At 40.7% G+C, this 18345-nt stretch overlaps 1 protein-coding gene across 3 annotated transcripts in view; it reads right to left on the bottom strand.

The window, feature by feature from the left end:
- PSME4 (proteasome activator subunit 4) overlaps nucleotides 1–18345 on the bottom strand; it is a 418332-nt gene that overhangs the window by 35126 nt on the left and 364861 nt on the right. For all 3 annotated transcript variants that reach the window (XM_033936116.1, XM_033936117.1, XM_033936118.1), the window contains 4 exons: nucleotides 16352–16560; nucleotides 10416–10501; nucleotides 6017–6145; nucleotides 1308–1463 (listed from right to left, as the gene is read on the bottom strand). In XM_033936116.1, coding sequence (XP_033792007.1) covers nucleotides 1308–1463; nucleotides 6017–6145; nucleotides 10416–10501; nucleotides 16352–16560 — 580 coding nt within the window. The remainder of the gene's footprint in view (nucleotides 1–1307; nucleotides 1464–6016; nucleotides 6146–10415; nucleotides 10502–16351; nucleotides 16561–18345) is intronic.

The raw sequence follows: 18345 nt of genomic DNA, 5'->3' as shown, positions 1-18345 counted from the left end.
TCCAGGTGTCCACCACCCTCTGAGTGAAGAAGTACTTCCTAGCATTCATCTTGAATCTGTCTCCTTTCAGTTTTTCCGAATGCCTCTTGTTTTTGATGTCCCCACTAGCCTGAAGAATCTGTCCCTCTCCACCTTCTCTATACCTTTCATTATTTTATAGGTCTCTATCATGTCCCCTCTAAGTCTCCACTTTTCCAGGATAAAGAGCCCCAGTTTCTCCAGCCTTTCGGTATATGCAAGGTTTTCCATACCCTTAATCATTTTTGTTGCTCTTCTCTGGACCCTCTCGAGCATCACCATAACCTTCTTAAGGTGTGGCGACCAGTCCTGGACGCAGTATTCCAGATGCGGGCGCACCATTGCTCTATACAGTAGCAGGATAATGTCCTTCATTCTGGTAGTGATACCTTTTTTGATAATGCCCAACATTCTGTTCACCTTTTTTGAGGCCGCTGCACATTGTGCCGCTGGCTTCATCATAGTATCCACCAGTACCCTCAAGTCTTTTTCAAGTTTTCCTTCCCCCAATACCCTCCCTCCCATCATATAGCTGTACATCGGGTTCCCTTTCCCTACGTGCAAGACTTTACATTTCTTTGAAGGGATAAGCCTATGCTGGGCAGGAAGGGTGAAGGGAGGGAGAAGTTGGGAATTGTGGTATGTGGGACAGGAGGGGTGGGGTTGACAAATAGAAGCAGCTGCTTGAAGGAGAATTTGCATAAGACAGGAAAGCAATAAAAGAGAAATTGAAATGAACAGGAAGGAAACACAAATCACCAGGCAACAAAGGTGAAAGATGCATTTTATTCTGAATGTATTGACTAAAATGTGCTGGCTTGGTAAATGTGTATTAGCAGATGTCTGTGTATTGTGTTCAATAGAAAAGGAAATATATTTCTGGTTTTATTTCTCCAGTGCTAAAGTACTTGCTGAGTTTAACTTTTTTGGGGTTCCCAATTCAATTTTTGTCTACTTATTTTTGTTTCTAATTTGTGATTCCTTGCTCTGTATTTGGTGAGACAAATCAATTAAGCATGGGAAAAAAGTTAGGGTAGGGATGTAGAGGAACTGGAATTAAGAACCCTGTAATGATGAAGTCCTGATCAGTAAAGAAATATGGCATTATATAAGAAAATCACAATGTGTGTGGCCAATTCTTAGTTATTTAAGATGTCTATTTCATAAAACAAAACATTTTAGTGGGCCTACTGCAGAACCTCTTAGATACCTTAAAATTTGGTGCACATCAAAAATGTTGGCAGTGTAACAGTGCAATTAGTACTGCAATTGTTGGTTTATGTTTATACCTCTAGCTGCTCATCTTCCAGTAGTTTCACAACCAGCCATCTGATGTCTTTAACCACCTCTTCGTTATGAAGAAAAATAAAGAGATTATAAAACACCATAGTCTGGAGGTAGGTTAAAACTGTGTATCTTGCATGCCATGAACTGCTCCTTGCTGTCTGTAAAAGAAACAAACAGATTAAAAGAAACAGCAGAAAATAAAATAAAGCACTGTGAAGTTCAAGTACAACTTTTCTTGCTCAATTAACTGGAGTTCCTTCCAATGTAAACCTGAGACCCCACTGAAAAGAAAGATAAGAGAAAAAGCACAAAATTAAAGCATTAGTGTTGGGAGGGATAACTTCAACAGTAGCAGCAAGTTTTGGTTTTCAGGGCAGAATTAAAAAGTTGTAGAACCAGCAAGCTGGTGTAACTAAAAAAAAACATACTGAAATTCAATCCCGAGTTCCAACTTCATATTATAATATGGCTTCAAACAGCTCTTTCTTTCCTCCCAGAGCCTCAGTAACACCACATACCGCTCAAAAAACTCTCATACGGCATGCTTTATGTGCCCTCTCGTCACTGGCTCTTTATCATCCTTATACTCATTTAATTAGATCTTAGTAAAAGGCAGAGTTCTCACACATTAATAACTTAATCTATATAAGAAACTTTTACTTAGCTTAATTAGTTGCAATAATTTTCAACACTCAGGGAGACCGGTAAAAAAAACATGGCATGGATCTATGAATAGATATGTAATCCAAAATAGTGGACATGGCTGAGTGGGCAATATATTCCTTACAGTCTTATGCCACAATTAAGACAAGTTTCTGTGGCTTTTTTACCTTTACTGAATTAGCTGCCACTGGCTTTTAGAGCTGCATTATTTCCTTAACTATCAGAAGGACTCTAAGAACTGCAGATGACAGCTGCTGGAGGTTATGCCATAGGAGCAACTTTCAGCATGACTTGTGAAATATTTGATTTATACTGCAAGCTGGGGAGAAATTTATCAGAGCAAGCAAGTTGGGACTCTGAGTAGATGGCAATTCTGATGGGCAAATATTCTACTGGTTAAGGCTCTTTGTAATTTATTCTTAGAAAAGTTTCAAGTTTATTAAAAAAAAAATTTAAACCGCTTAATCAGGTTTCTAAGAGATATGAACAGCCTTATTAAAGCTGGTTTGGTGCCACTTCATTGCATACTCAAGATAATGTATTCAAATTATATACATTAAAAACTTACAGCAGATGGTGTGTGTATGCTAGCACATATCCACGTCTGCTCTTTTGTACCTAAATATAAGCTTTGCTAAGATTTCTTACACACAAAATGTTTACAAGGCTCATATTTAGGCACAAAGAATCACCCAACACTTCATCATGCGCAGAAAACTAAATGCATTGAAATGATATAAATGGAGATTCTTTATTTGGAAGTTTCTGAGCATTATTTTTCAATAAAAGATTTTAAACTCAAACTTTGCATATGCAATAAAGGTAAAATACACTTTCAAAGAAAAAAAAATCCTGAAATATGATGCATCACCTTTTCACAAGGATTTTGGCCCAGCGGCTGCAGGGTGTGTTGCTGAAACTCATACATGTGAATCAAGTGGGTTTTATTTCACAACCTCAGACATTCGACAATATTATTACTAATACAATTCTTAACATGGATTTCTTTATTATATCATGAACCCTCTTCACAATTTAAAATCAATGGTTTTCTGTTAGAACCAATGATACTGTTGAGGGGTACCAGACAGGGATGTCCCATGTCCCCATTACTATTTGCCATAGTGATGAAACCTCTGGATTGCTTGATTCTTGTGAATCCTGATATATAGGGCTTATGGGTAAATGATGTGTCCTATAAGATCTTACTCTTTGCAGATGATGTGCTATTGTTTATCAGTGACCCAACAAAATCTTTGACCGAGTTGACGCAGATCTTATTGGCATATGGATAGGCATCAGATTTCCTTGTAAACATGGAAAAATCAGAGATTCTCAATTTGACTTTTGAGGGAGTGCAGCAGGTTCAGGAATTACAATCCCAATTCCCTTTTCGTTGGGCATATAAATCCATCAAATATCTGGGGGTCCAGTTGATGGCAGATCCTGCTTATTTATTTAGTGCTAATTTTTCGGCCCTGCAAAAGCATTTGTTTTAGAACTGGATCGATGGGAGGGAATGACAATTGGATGGATGGGGAGAATTGCGTCTGTAAAAATGATATTACCTAAATTACTATATCACTTCATGGTATTGCCTATTGCAATCCCCAAAGCATTTTTTCGTTGCTTGTCTAGAAAAGTGTTTGCCTATATTTGAAGACACAAACCTCCTCTTGTATGGCGGGCAATTCTATCTTAAGCAAAGCAGAAGGGAGGGATGGGAGTTACAAATTTATTTCTTTATTATCAGGCTGCTTTGATACAAGAAGTTGCGGCATGGGTAGGTTATGTAGATCGCCCATGGATATGTTTAGAGCAACAAAAAACAACAAAGGTGACCAATTGGTGCTCAGTCTCTTTTATTGTAATAGATTCGACACGATTGTGTTTCGGCCAAAAAGGGCTTGCCTCAGGAGTCTTGTAGTTAAATGGCTACAAAATTTATTACCAATGGTATATGACTCCTCTACGCTTGTCCCAGATTTATGACCATCATGAGAATCTGTATTGGAGGTCCTGTGGATGTTTAGGATCTTTTCAACATACCGTATTTTTCGCTCCATACGACACACTTTTTTCCCCACCCAAAAATGGGTGGAAATGTCAGTGCGTCTTATGCAGCAAAGATAAATTATTTTTAAATACTCCCCACCCACTCAAGTTTCCCCCAATATTAGAACTGACGTCGGGGGAAGGCTTGTGGGCCGGCGATGTGCAATTGCTATACGCTGGTCCTTCCCTTCCCTTCCTGGAATTGCTCGAGATCGGCCCAGCCCGCTTGGCTTGACGAGGTACGTTGCAGCCTAAGGGGTTCTCGTGTTTGTTTTCTCTGTCCCTTTCAGGAGTTCTCCTTTCCTAATGTAGCTAAAAGCTAGATCTTCTTACGAAGAGCCCTGCAAATGCTCGATCAATTTGCTATTTATGGTTTCTTTATTTTCAAATTCTTTATTCATTTTTCCATCATGCACCAAGTACACAATATTACATCAGTTAAAACTTGTATACATCACTTGAATTGCTATTTATGGTTTCTCTAGTTGAGGCCGCAATTTGCATTTATTCCTGGATGAAGAAAAAGCTTTCTGTTACCTCTTATATTCCTTTTCACGGACTGGTTTATTAAGAATTATTTTCTTTTTGCCTACAAAGAAACCTTAGACATGGAGCTTCCAGTATGTGCAATTTGATCTGTTTATGTAGGATCTATGTGGCAGGAAGGTCATTATTCCAGTTTTCCATTTAAGTGTGGGAGGAAGAGTGTGAGAAATGACATGTTACATGTGATCAAAATGTGCCAGTTTTGAGAATTTATATCTGCTGTGTGTATTGTGTGTATATGAAAAATGAAAGGCACAGGGTGCAGAGCCTGGCAGGGAAGGGGAGACAGGGTGCAGAGCCTGGCAGGGAGGGGGGACAGGGTGCAAAGCCTGGCAAGGAGTGTGGAGTTGCGTGCACAATCTGGCAGGGAGTGAGGGGGGCTGGGTGCAGAGCCTGGTATATATTAGTACACAATTTTGTTCAGAATGTTTTTTTCTTGTTTCCTACTCTAAATCTAGGGTGCGTCTTATGGAGCGAAAAATACGGTATATGGTGGTCATGTCCTGTGAAAAGCCTTATTAGAATATGGTGGGTCAATTGATAGTTCACATTATCTGGAAACACTATCCTATGTTGAAGGAATGCTTTCTACTTAATGCTCCCATACCCAGTTATACCCCGCTGGAAAATTGTTTAGCCTTGTTTATTTGTACTGTGGCCCGCCTGGCCTTGGCAAAACACTGGTGTTCCACTAAAGTTCCTGAGCAATGATACCTATTCTGTTGTTTGGATTATGTACATTTAATATGTAAACTAACGCTGCCACGGTGCCAGAGGTTGGTCTCTTGTCAAAATCTGGGATAGCTATGTTGCCTGGAGGTTGGACTCCTCGCAGTTATAGTTGTAAACCTGTGTGCTGTTGTCCTGTGAAGGTTTTATATTTTGCTTTTCAGTCTTTCTGAATGTTTTATATATGAGGAGGGGGGAGGAGGGATTTGAGGGAAGGACTAGGTGGGTTGTTGGGAAAGTGATGCTGTTTTTGTTTGGATTGTATTCTGAAAAATTTCAATAAAAAAGATTTTGGGAAAAAAGAAATATGATGCATCACCCTGATATTTCTTCCATCATATTTTGTTTGCAAATGCTAAACTTAAGAACGAGTTATGTTTTTAAAGCTGTTCTTAAGTCGGATTTGTATGTAACTCAGAACTTGTATATTTTAAGATTCTTGCTGCTTACCTCTGTTCCCAGCTGACAAAAGGGCCAGCTGTCCCTACCAGTGTTCTCTCTAAGGTACAGCATGCACAACCACACACTGTTCTTAATGTGGCCATGCAACATTCCTGAATCTGCTACAGGAGATGTGTAGGAGTCTATGCCACTGGAAATACTGCTCAGTGAAATCAAATGAAGCTGCGATCGCATTCATAAGTACAAGTCATACTTAAGCCGGGTGTCTGTAACTTGGAGACTGTCTGTAGTTCAAACATTTTGGACCATTACTCACTTGTTTTAGCACTTGAAGTACTAAAGGCACCTGCTGGGGATACAGCAACCCCTGAGACATTAATGATAGGCACATCTTTGCATCTCTCTTCAGTTCATCATAGTTATTGTCATTTTCTACCGGTGCAATCTGGAAGCAAACATTAATTGGTATCAAAACAATTTTCTTTTAAGTAACAATTTCTAGTCTTTCAATATCAGTTTTAGCAGAATTTATACTTAACTGAATATTCTTTAGCATAAAATTATGATTTTCAAATAAATCACTTGTCTTTCTATGCTAAATTTCATTGGTTTCCTATCACTGTGAGGACACAATTTAAGTTAGGTGTCACTATTTATAAAATTTTAAGAGGCGATATAGCTGCTTATAGGATAGATTTAATAATTCTATTACAAGAATCTAACAAGAGATATCAAACTTGGAATCTGTTTCAAATGAAATGTCCAATGTTCAGGGGATAAAAATCAGTTAGGCAGCTTTCTTTTTCTATTCAATATCAGACAGCAAATTTATGGAACCTACTTCCATTTCAGCTAAGATCATGTGCCCATTATGTTATGTTCAGAAAGAACCTGAAGGCTTTCTTTTTTCATAAAGCTGGTTTACCCATTATTAACATTCCATAATATCAATTAATTATTTTTGTAATTCCCAGATTAATTTATTCAATTTCTCTATTTTATGTAATCTGTCTTTTAACAATATAGGTATAGGCAGAATATAACTAACAGCATAACAAAACATAATTAGAATTCTCAATCTGGTAGGCATGGACAATATATCAATCTTCTCTGGGCCAGTCTGTATGGACACTAAGGAAAACAGCCATGAAAGGTGAGAACCACTGATGAAAGTGAAAAGGTCACTCTATTAAGTCCATTGAGACATGTAAGAATAAAGCCAACAAACAAGTTTTTTAAAATCTAATACAGTATCACCTAAGAATCATTTATTTATTTTTATTTCTTTGTCTGAGAACTTTACTAGTGCTCCTTTTGACTTCCAGCTCAATCAGAACATGGGCTGGTCTTGGCACTATGAGACTTCATTAACAGTGTCACCCGCTAACTACAGAGGATAGCTCAGTTGCTCAGACTCTTGACTATTTGGCAGCATTGAATAAGCACTCAAAGCAAAGCACTACCAGAGCAGCCCACTATCTTTGCAAGCTGAATGATTTTCCAAACATTAGCTCACAAAGGGGCACTGGGAGGAGCGAGACGTCACTAGGCACACATAAGGTAAAGCCCAGTGCAAGCAAGAGTTATACATCTGATGACCACAAGGGGAGATATAGAGCTCAAAGCCCTTTCCCTCAGCCCAGATTTAGGTGGGGCACACACACTTTAAACAACAGGAAGAAATTGGTTGAGGAGGGAAAGAAAAGCAGGGACTCCAGATGGCTGGGAGGCAGGCAGGCAAAGCTCCTACAGGAGATGGAAATTGGAAATACTACTACAGAGTTTAAGCCAAGACTCTGAGGCAAGTCAGGAACAGCCCATGAACATGGAAATGGAAACAGACACAAGCACTACAGAGCCGGAGGACATGGAAGTCAGTTGAAGGGAACAAGGGCCAGGCAAGTATTTGTTTGGATGAATTTGTGCTGAGCACCTTGCCTGAATCTAGCAGGGACTTTGAAAGTCCAAAGCACTGGCTGAAGCCAGCTTAAAGGAACTGCTATCAATTTCTTTTGGAACTACAGTATTTTTGTTTTGTGCTTGATTACCAACTGCTAATGAGTTGTGGGAAAGTCTATTGTCATTAGGGTGGGTCTGTGGGTTTATTTTTCTCTGAAATACTATCACACAGACTCGACAACTCTCCTAACAGATGGGGGGGGGGGTGCCAAAAAATGATGGGCCCCGGGTGTCACATATGTTAGGTACGCCACTGACAACAGCTATCCAGAGATTCTCTTCTCCATTAAATATCTCTCTCAACTTTAATTGCAGCTACAGTCCCTGACTTTACACCATGCATGAAGGCTCCTTTTGGAGGCCTGCAATCATGGTCCCTAAACCTGGATATTAAGTGTCATCACTGCAAAATGAATCATGCCTGCCTTCTCCTGCCCCTCCCACCTCCATAACGGTGTTGGAGATGCCTGTGCAGTAGATATGACCAGGGAATTGAACCCAGATCGTTCTGCATGTAAGTATGCATTAATATCATTAAAACAAAAGACAATTAATGGAGTGAGTCAGGAAAACAAACAGAAGCCTCTCAATTAGAACAAAGTCTCTTTATTATGAACCTATGTCCCAACATCAAGGAGATGAATCGGGGACCCTCACAGAAAAATATGGGGTATTCACACTTCAAAAGAACAGTATGCTGAAAGCAGTGACAGTATAGTACCACAACTGTGACCCCGACTCATCTCCTAGGTACTGCCTTCATCAGTATCCAAGCTCTTTATTGTAAGATGATCCTTATGTTGTTTGGCAAACAAAGAATTTGATTGCATATTTGAAGAACACTTTTCCAAAACTCACTCAGTTCATCAGCAGCAATTTTGAGAAAATGGGTAGCAGCTTTTGGACAGAATGTGTTTTGCATATAGTATTTGATACAAAGTCATTAAAATATCTTTGGAACATAAACTACAGTAAATGAATCTTGCCTTGTTGAACAAAATTAATTGCATAATTCAAAACTGACCAAAAAAATGGTCCTGTCACAGGCACATGTCAACATTTGGCCATATCAGGCCATGAGCTTATAATGAAAATGCTTCTTGTTTACCTGACCACTCACTGGCCATCTCTGGTCCTCGTTTTGCTTTTCATGATCAATTGAGTATGGTGGGTGTTGTGTTTGGTGTTAATACTACCACTGCGCCACTAGGTTGTCCTGAAGCCTGTTTGCTAATCTTTATTTGTAGATAAAGTGAAAACTGATAAAGATTGATATGCTGTGCAAGAGCTTAAAGACTATAAGCAGCATAGCAAAAGTAGAAAATATGTTTTATGGAAAAAAAACTGAAGAAACTATAAACATTCTAATGATATCTGAAAGACATTCTGATCCATTAGTACCTTAAAGCTAAGCCAACGATCTGAAAAGCTTTAAGTGACTTTTTTTTTTTTTTTTGCAGGTCTGTTTTCAGCCTTCATACCTTAGGAAAGAAGATTTATCAGACTGTTAAGTATATCTATGTGCATGAACCAGCTAGACCAGCTATTTATGACCCCAAATGAGCCCCTAAGAACAAAAGTGGGCCATTCATTTTGTTACGAGGTACACATAAAATCATGGTGTATGGAATAATTTCAGTAAAAAACAGCAGAATTGGTTATGTATGGACATGGTCTGATTTTTCTTCTAAGCCTTTTAGGTCACAGAGATTATGAATCAGTTCATAGCTAAAGCAAATTCAGAAATGGAAATGGCCTGCTTTTGCTCTGAAAAGCTCAAACAGATTCACAAAATCCTCATTTGGGGTCATGACTACTGCAGGCATAAGACAAAAAAGGAGGTAGCGCAGTCCACACAGGTCAAAAAGGTGCTATTACTCAGCCACTTTGAGCTCAGCAACATTATCAACCAATGGTAGAAGTCAGCATGGAGTGAAAGAGAATAAAAGGATAAAACTGAGCTTCTGAGAATGTTTTACGATATAAAATTGGGTCAGAGACAAAAAAAATGTTTGAGAAGCACTGGGCTAGACTGAACTGAGAGGAAATTTCTCAAAACTTGCTGGTAAAATCTGGCAAGTCGATGTAGTGCTTGTAGTGGGAACAACTTTTATGCTATGGGCGATTCTCAGCATAACAGCTGAAAGCAGTGATGCTTATAGCAGGGCTAATTTTTAATTTAATTTGTTCCCTTTTTGATATTTGAAAGGTGCCAAATCTAGAATATGCCCATAAGAAATGGGGGAGATTCAACAGAAAATATCTTGAGAACTACTAGGCCAAGTCAAATCAGACTTCATATATGGACTCCCAAAATAGGGTTAGACTCATGTGAGAAACTGGTTGATTCTTGGTTACTTACTTTTACATACATTATTAATACTATATATAAATGGAACCAAGGCTAACTAAAATCTTATTTATTACCGGAGGACAGAAACACCTTTTTGGTTGGAAGAGCAACACAAACCATTCTGTGGTCCTGCTCCTAAGCTTATTTGCTGATGCTGTGTTGAACAAAGTATTGATTGGACTGTGGCCCCAGCGGCTCACCCCATTCCGCTGTCAATGGAATTACACCAAACACCCATCTTATCAATTTTAGTTTCACTGAAGCAAGAATAAAGTAAAAGAACAATGTTTGCAAAGTGATTTATGAAAAGGGAGATCTAAACATAAGAATGCGCACCACTCTTCAATTTCAAGTATTTCAGACCTAACTTTATAATGTTTTAAGCAATTTGAATGGCAACTACCTTAAACAACAAGGGTAGAAGCTGGATTTGTTCTTCAACAGCTGTAGAAAATAATCTTCCCGCACTTGCCATCACCCATTTCAATACTTAAAAGACAAAAAAAAAAACCGAACACAGTTAACCTGTTAAATGCAATAAGAAATAATGAACAAAAAAAAAAAAAAGATACAATTCAAAGCAATGTAAATCTAAATCACAAACTATCATCATACATGATTTTCCAGTTTTCCATCACCTCCTAAGCTTATCACACTTACCATAATTCGTTTTCTATTATCTTTATAATTTAATCTACTTATGATACAACAGTTTTGGGCTTCATATACATGTCATAAAAAATTAAGACAAAGGATACTGTAATGTCAAATGTTACAGATGATTTTTCTAGGGTTAATTTCTCTAGGAACTGCTCTATAATATGAAATAAATGCAAAAAAAAAAAGATGATAGGTGGTATGGTGATGTAAATGAAATGTGTGTCATTACTCATGTGACACAAACTTTAATGATATTTTAGAGTGAATCATGTACATCAATACAGCTATTTACTATTGTAATTATGCATATTTTCACATCAATTCAACTATATGGAACAATATTTTTATGATATAATTGCCAGTTCTATGGGACATGTGATAAAGGGTTTGCTTCCATATAGAAAGTGTGCAGTGTACAACTGTGGATGTACAAAGTGTGACAAAGAGGGAGAGTAACACTGTGAATGAAAAGAGATAGTGTTAACATAGTAAATGACAGTGGATGAAGACCTTGAAGAAAAAATAACCAACCTAAAGGGGTGGAGAGTAATTAACTGGTGGGAATACTAATTTACAAAATATCATTATCAAACACATCCACAATGAACCATTAAAGAAACACAGTACAGTGGTACCTTGGTTTGCGAGCATGCTTGTATATCAAAGTGAGTTTCCCCCTAGAAAATAAGGGAAACTTGGATGATTCATTCCACATCCCAAAAAGACCCCCACCCAGGCCACTAGCGCTGCTTGCTCCCACCCCGGGAACAGGCTTCGCACCCCTCGTGGCCTACCCCCAAACCCTTACATTGAGCGGACACAGGCACACACTGACCCACAGGACAAATGCGTGCCGGTGCCAAAAGAGCCTGCTGTGCCTGCCACTGATCTATGCTGGGCTGCTGCGGGGTCTTGAGCATCTGCGAATGCTCAAGGCCTTCTGGCTCCCACCCTTTCCGAGATTCTCATGTACCTTTTCTAATTCTGCTTTATCTTTTTTGAGATGCGGAGACCAGAATTTGAGCGATATAAGGGCATTTTAACATTTTCATCTTTGTTTTCCATTCCTTTCCTGACAATTTCTAACATTCTATTTGCTTTCTTAGTCTCTGCCACATATTGAGCTGAGGGTTTTCAATGACGCCTAGATCCTTTTTCTGGGCAGTGACTCCTAACATAGAACCCAGCATCACGTAGCTTATTTCAGGTTCCTCTTTCCTACATACATCACTTTGCACTTGCTCACATTAAATGTCATCTGCCATTTTTAAGCCCAGTCTTGCAGTCTCACAAGGTCCTCTTGCAATTTTTCACAATCCTCTTATGATTTAATAACTTTGAACAACTTTGTGTTATCAGCAAATTTAATTATCTCACCAGTTATTCCCATCTCTAGATCACTGATAAATATGTTAAAAAACAACAGTCCCAGCACAGACCCCGGGGGAACTCCACTATTTAACACTCCAAAAACCCCTGGTATATATACACTTGTTCCCTACTCAGAAGGAATTAAATTTATGTTAAGACTTCTATTCAGCTGCAAGGATATCCTATGAGCACGGAGTCATGTGCTGATAGTAGCCTTATTGCCTTGACGCAGCATAGCGAAACGCTGGCAGGCCATCGTCGGCTATTGGGCTTAGCAGACTTGCCATTTTGAACAGCAGTGTGGAGTCATTTGCCAGAGGCGGTTGGGCCTCATTGAAGAAGGTTTTTTAAATTGCAGTGGAGAGAGATAAGTGTTGGCTTTTGTGTACATTTTATGATACCACTCATCCGGCCGCAGTTCTAACACACTAGCGGGAAGTGATTTTATGGTCACTCCCGAATACAGCTGTTACGCCCCTCCAAACTTGTGGTAGTTTGGAATGGTAGAGTTTAGCTCTCAGGATTTTAAGTTCTAACATTTAAACATAATAAATAATTTAAAAAAAATCACAAAATAAATTATAATTAAAAAATATTTATTATTAAAAATTATTAAATGAAGCATTCACCCTACCCCCGGGAAACAGCTTCAACCACCCCACCCCCGAGAACCGGCATCGCCCTCCCGTTCACCCAAACCCTTACTGCGATCAGGCACCGGCACGCAGCACCAACCCAAAGGACATGCCATGCCGGTGACAAAAGAGGCTGCCGCTGATCTCTGCTGGGCCTTAAGCATCTGCACATGCTCAAGGCCTTCTGGCTCCCGCTCTCTCTGAGATTCTAATGAGATTCTCAAGGCCTAGCAGAGATCAGCAGCAAGCTCTTTCGGCACTGGCATGTCCTGTGGGTTGGTGCTGCGTGTCGGTGCCCGATCGTGGTAAGGGTTTGGGCAGGCGAATGGTGATGCTGGTTCTCAGGGTGGGGTGGTTGAAGCTGGTTCCTGGAGGTGAAGTGGAAGCGCGCCAGTGGCTTTGGGGGTGGGGGTGTCTTTTTGGGATGTGGTGGGGTGGAAGCACGCCAATAGCCTCGGGGGGGGGGGGGGGAGGGGAGGTCTTTTTGGGATGTGGAACGAATTGCCCGCATTTCCATTACCTCCTATGGGGAAAGTTGCTTTGATATATGAGCACTTTGGTTTGTGAGAATGCTTCTGGAACAAATTATGCTCGCAAACCAAGGTTCCACTGTATAAAGTAAAAACCATGAAAACATGCAAATTAAAACTATATAATAAGAGGAGAATAATGAGTACTTCAATTTAAAACTATGTGCTAAGAAGTGAAAAATAAATACGTTTCATATTTAAAAGCAAGCTCCCAGGAAAAAAGGAACCAGAGTGCATTGTGAGCCCTAAAAGTGACAGTATATAAAGTATAGTAAGAAGGTTCTGATGTAATATAAAGGAAAATAAACATACCAAATATCAATGGATATATGTCATAATGCAATTCATAAAATTTTGCAAATAGGTGAAGTGGTAAATTATAAATATATATTGCTACAAACAACTCCACTCGTATAAAGCTGAGAGTCCACTCAAATGGAAGTAAAGCCTCAGGTTTTATCGGCAGAGCTCATATGCACAGACTGTTGGATGATATCAACTAGAGAATGACACGGTGAAAAAATTGGTCCCTGTCACCGCCCCGTCCCCGTCTCACCATCCTCTGCACCGCCCCGTCACCGTCATTCCCTTCACCGCCCCGTCACCACCACTGCCACCCCATTCACCGCCCCGTCACCGCCACTGCCACCCCATTCACCGCCCCGTCACCGCTGCATACATAAAAGCCTCAAACGGGTACGATTTTATATACTTTTCTAATATCTCCCCTATGTATCTGCCATTGCCCCCCCCTGTGTCCATATACCATCCCCATGGCATGTCCCCTTTTTGTCTCTGTCCCTATGCCCCATGCACATAATTTCCCCTCTTTCTGTTACCTTCCTGTGTCCAGATTTCCCCTATCTTCCTCTTCCATACCAGTGTGTCTCTTCTTTTCAACCCCATCTAGCTTTTTTCCCTCTTTCTTCCCCCCCCCCCTGCTTCTAGCATCTGGCTCACCTGCCTGTCCTTCCCTTTCTTTCCTGCTGTGGGTTTTTCTTTCCGTTTTCATCACCTTGGCCCAGAATCCTTTTCCCTTTCACTCCCTCCTTACAGTCTGAGCCGGGAACACGGGTGATCGCACGGTCCTCGCAGCCCCCACCCGCCTGCCCAATCGATCCTAGTGTTTAGCCAGTTCTCTCCCTTCTCCTCACCTTAATTTGCAGGCTTTCTTTTTCAGCGACCTGCACGCTTTCCCAAAGAGCCGCACACGCGCAGCTGCTCAGTGTTCAATCTTCTGCTCTGCTGCAACTTCCTGTTTCCGGTTGCGTCAGAGCAGAAGATCGAAACTGAGCAGCAGCGGCTCTTTGATAGCGTGCGGGTCGCCGAAAAAGAAAATCTACAAACTAAGGTGAGGAGAAGGGAGAGAGCTGGCTAAACACTAGAATCGATTGGGCAGGCGGGTGTGAGCTGCGGGGACCGCGCGATCCTTCATGCCTCACTGCGGGGACAAGACCCATTCACCGCCCCGCAGGCGGTGAATGGCCTTGTCCCCGTCGCCGCAGCGACTGCTAGTTTTCTTCCCCGTTTTCGGCGGTGACCCGCGGCTAAAATGCGGTGGCCGCGGGTAAACCGCCACCGTGTCATTCTCTAATATCAACCACTTGTGAGGGACTACAATCGTAACTGTCCTCAGAAAAGATAGTGTTGGTCCTTTAAAGTGGCATTTTACACAGGACTGACTAAAAAGTGGTGAACAAGTAGTCAAAGTATTATCAAAATTGTCTGTTGGGTTGGGGGACACATAAATAAAATAAATAGGAATGTTGGTAGAAAGCTAGGGAATTTTCTCTACCAACCTTAAAAAGTTTTTAGTGCTTCAGGATTGCTCCTATTGGCATGAACAAGCACCCCTCAGGTCCAGAGTTAAGTTTGCATCTGGGGTTAAAACATCTCTTAGGAAAATAAATGGCATATATGTACTTATATAAATATGCTTTTGTAATCTGGTCTTAAGTATAGTAGGTGCTAGAAGGATCTATAGTGCTTCTTCCTCCTCTGCACATCCAAAGCATATTTTTACAAGGCTTAAATGGTTTTTATGTTTAGGGTGTGCTTTTACAACAGTTGCTATTTGATTTTTTCTTATATTTACTCTTCATATTAGGTAGTGGAAGGAGTCTACTTTTACAACTAAAATGCTAAAACCTATCAATCAATCTGTTTTGCTTCCCCAGTTGAAAATCAACTTTTAACAAGATAGGCCCTTTCTACTAATGGTACAAATCAGTGGTGTAGCCAGAACAACTATTTGGGGGGGGGGCTATGGTGACTTGGATGGGCACTAGGCACTCCACCATTCTGTCACCCTTCTGTCTCCTTTCTTCTTCCCTCCTGTTCTACCATCCCTCCCCAATACAAGTAAAATTACCTTAGCTGGTGAAGCCCCACCAGCTGTAGAAATCGTGAGGCCACCCAAATTACCTAAAGTATGACTGACAGTGGCTCAAAATGCTGCCACTGATTTCAGCACCATGAGCATGCTCAGTTCATGCATGAGAACTGAGCATGCTTGCAGTGCCAGGACCAGCAGTAGAACTTTGAGCTGCTGACAGTCACATTTTAGGTGATCTGGATGAGCTTTGGATTTCTACGTTTGATGGGGCTAGGGACCCCCACCAGCTAAAGAAAGGTGCATTGAGCTGCTTGGTGGATCTGAGGCAAACACTACAAGGGCCCATGCCAGCCTAGACCCACTTTTGGCTACATCCCTGGCAAAGACTAGATTCAAAATCTGAACCTTTAAAAAAAAAAAAAATATATATATAAAACAAATCCAACCGTTTTCAAATACTACATATGCTCTATTACATAAGAACATAAGCAGTGCCTCTTCTGGGTCAGACCAGAGGTCCATCACGCCCAGCAGTCTACTCACGCAGCGGCCCATCAGGACCTGTATAGTAATCCTCTATCTATACCCTTCTAACCCTTTTTCCTTATTATCTAATCCCTTCTTGAACCCCCAAACTGTATTCTGTCCTATCACACCCTCTGGAAGCACATTCCAGGTGTCCACCACCCCTTTGGGTGAAGAACTTCCTAGCATTGGTTCTGAATCTGTCCCCTCTTAATTTTTCAACATACTGTATGCACAGATCTCCCCAAAAAAGTATAATTCTAATTGCATACTTGTAACTTACTTGTTTTCAGGAGTTTAATGCCTTGAGTTCTTTCATCTTGCTCACAAACTCCATTCTCTTCCATAATATGGTTCTGAATTTCTTCATCTGCTTCCATGAGGGGTTTAAGTTTTTCAAGCATTCGGGATGTGAACTCAGAAATTCGAGGTGACTTTGTAGGAGCAGTGTTTGGCAAGGAAACATCTATCATAAATATGTATGTCAAAACACTGTGAAGAATATATATAGTAATTAATGTTAAAAATAATTTAGTTTTATTAATACTTGTACATTTTTTAATTGTTAGTAACTTGATTCAATTTACACTATAATACAAATATTAAAAGTATAGCTGTTTGATCAAAAATGAATGACAATAGTACTAATTTTAATTCAATTTCTTCTATTCATTTTTCACATACACACAATATAATTTTATTAATACATAATGGTAACCACAAAATTTTAAAACACACAAAGCACACTGTACGCAGAAAAAAATGTTAATTATCATTTATATTCATTTTTTTTTTCAAAGTGATCATAGCAGATGACTTTAAAATATGCAATATCACCTCAGTAAGAACTATAGAAAAATAGACAGAGTGCAAAACATAGACAGCAGATATAAATTTTCAACACTGACACATTTCGATCACTAAATTTAAAATAAAAACATTTTTCCTACCTTTTTTGTCTGGTGATTTAATGAGTCTCTGGTTGCACTTCCTTCCGACTATATATCCAATATTTCTTTCTTTCTGGCTACTGCTTTCTGTCCTCCGGACCTCATTCCCTTCCTCAACCAACATCTCTCTCTGTCCTTCCATAAGTCCAACTTTTTTTCCTCTCTCCTACACCCCTATTGGCAACATTTCTCCCTCTCTCATCCCCAGATCATGTACAGCTTTTTTCACCACTGCCCACCAGCCCCATGCCCATTTCTCCTTCTATCAACCCTCTCCAGCACCATGCCACATCTTTCCCTCCATCATTATGTAAAACATTCCTCCCTCCTTGCATTCCCTTCAATCTGTCCCTCTGTTCCCTCTCCACCACCATGTCCAACATTTCTCCCTCTCATCCTTCTATTCCCCATGCATCTCTACCTCACTCCTCCCTTTCTCTCTATGCTCAATTTTCCTTTCTTCCTTTCCTCATGTGCACTCTTTCCCTCTCACTCACACACTCATGCCCAACAATTCTCCCTTTCTATTCCCTCTCTCCTATGTCCCAAGTTAGTGCTCTCCCTTCCTCCCTCCCTTGTGTCCCAAGTTCATGCCCCCTCTCTTCCTTCTGTGTCCTGAGTTTGTGCCCCCCTACCTGCCTTCATCACAAAATTGTGCCCCTCCCATGTCCCAATGCGCTCCTTCCCCCCCTTCCTCCCAGATAATGTCCCATCTCTCTCTCTACTTGCTCGCTCCAGGGCTGCACTCACTTCCTTCAGGGCTGTTCAGCTGGGCTGCTCCTTCCTACCTTCAGTGACACTTGTTGCAGGGAGATAAGGCTTCCGGGTCAGCCATGTGTAGCGGCTGCCCGCATTGCTGCAATAAGTGCCGCAGAAAGCAGGAAGGAGCAGCAGCCCACCTGGAAGGAGATAACTAGGATCCCCTACTGACCTGGAAGGTTTCCCTCTGACATCAGTTCTGACATCGTAGGGAAGCCTTCTGAGTCAGCTTCTGTGGAGGGGAGCGGGCTGAAAGGAGGGCATGGAATCCCCAGCGGTGGCTTTGGTGGAGGCCAGCAGGCAGGAAAGAGGGCATGGGATCCACAGTGGCCATTAAGCAGGAAGGGAGGTGGGAGACCCGAGTAGTGCATTCCCCCAACAAGCGACTCATGTACCGTGTGTTGATGACCTCTGCTCTAAAGCAAGAGTTGCTACTCTGGGGGTGCACTTCAGGAGGGGGGTGGATTCTCAATTCAAGTCACAGCAATCAGCATCAGTGGTGGTAATATTTTTAATTATGTGATTGTTAATAGCAATTAATTAACACTGCCAAGTATTACTGTTCATA

The sequence above is a fragment of the Geotrypetes seraphini genome, chromosome 3 (genome assembly GCF_902459505.1).
Source record: "Geotrypetes seraphini chromosome 3, aGeoSer1.1, whole genome shotgun sequence".
NCBI classification, from domain to species: Eukaryota; Metazoa; Chordata; class Amphibia; order Gymnophiona; family Dermophiidae; genus Geotrypetes; species Geotrypetes seraphini.
The sequence above is the reverse complement of the archived record's forward strand: the minus strand, read 5'-3'. Positions and strand labels throughout refer to the sequence as shown.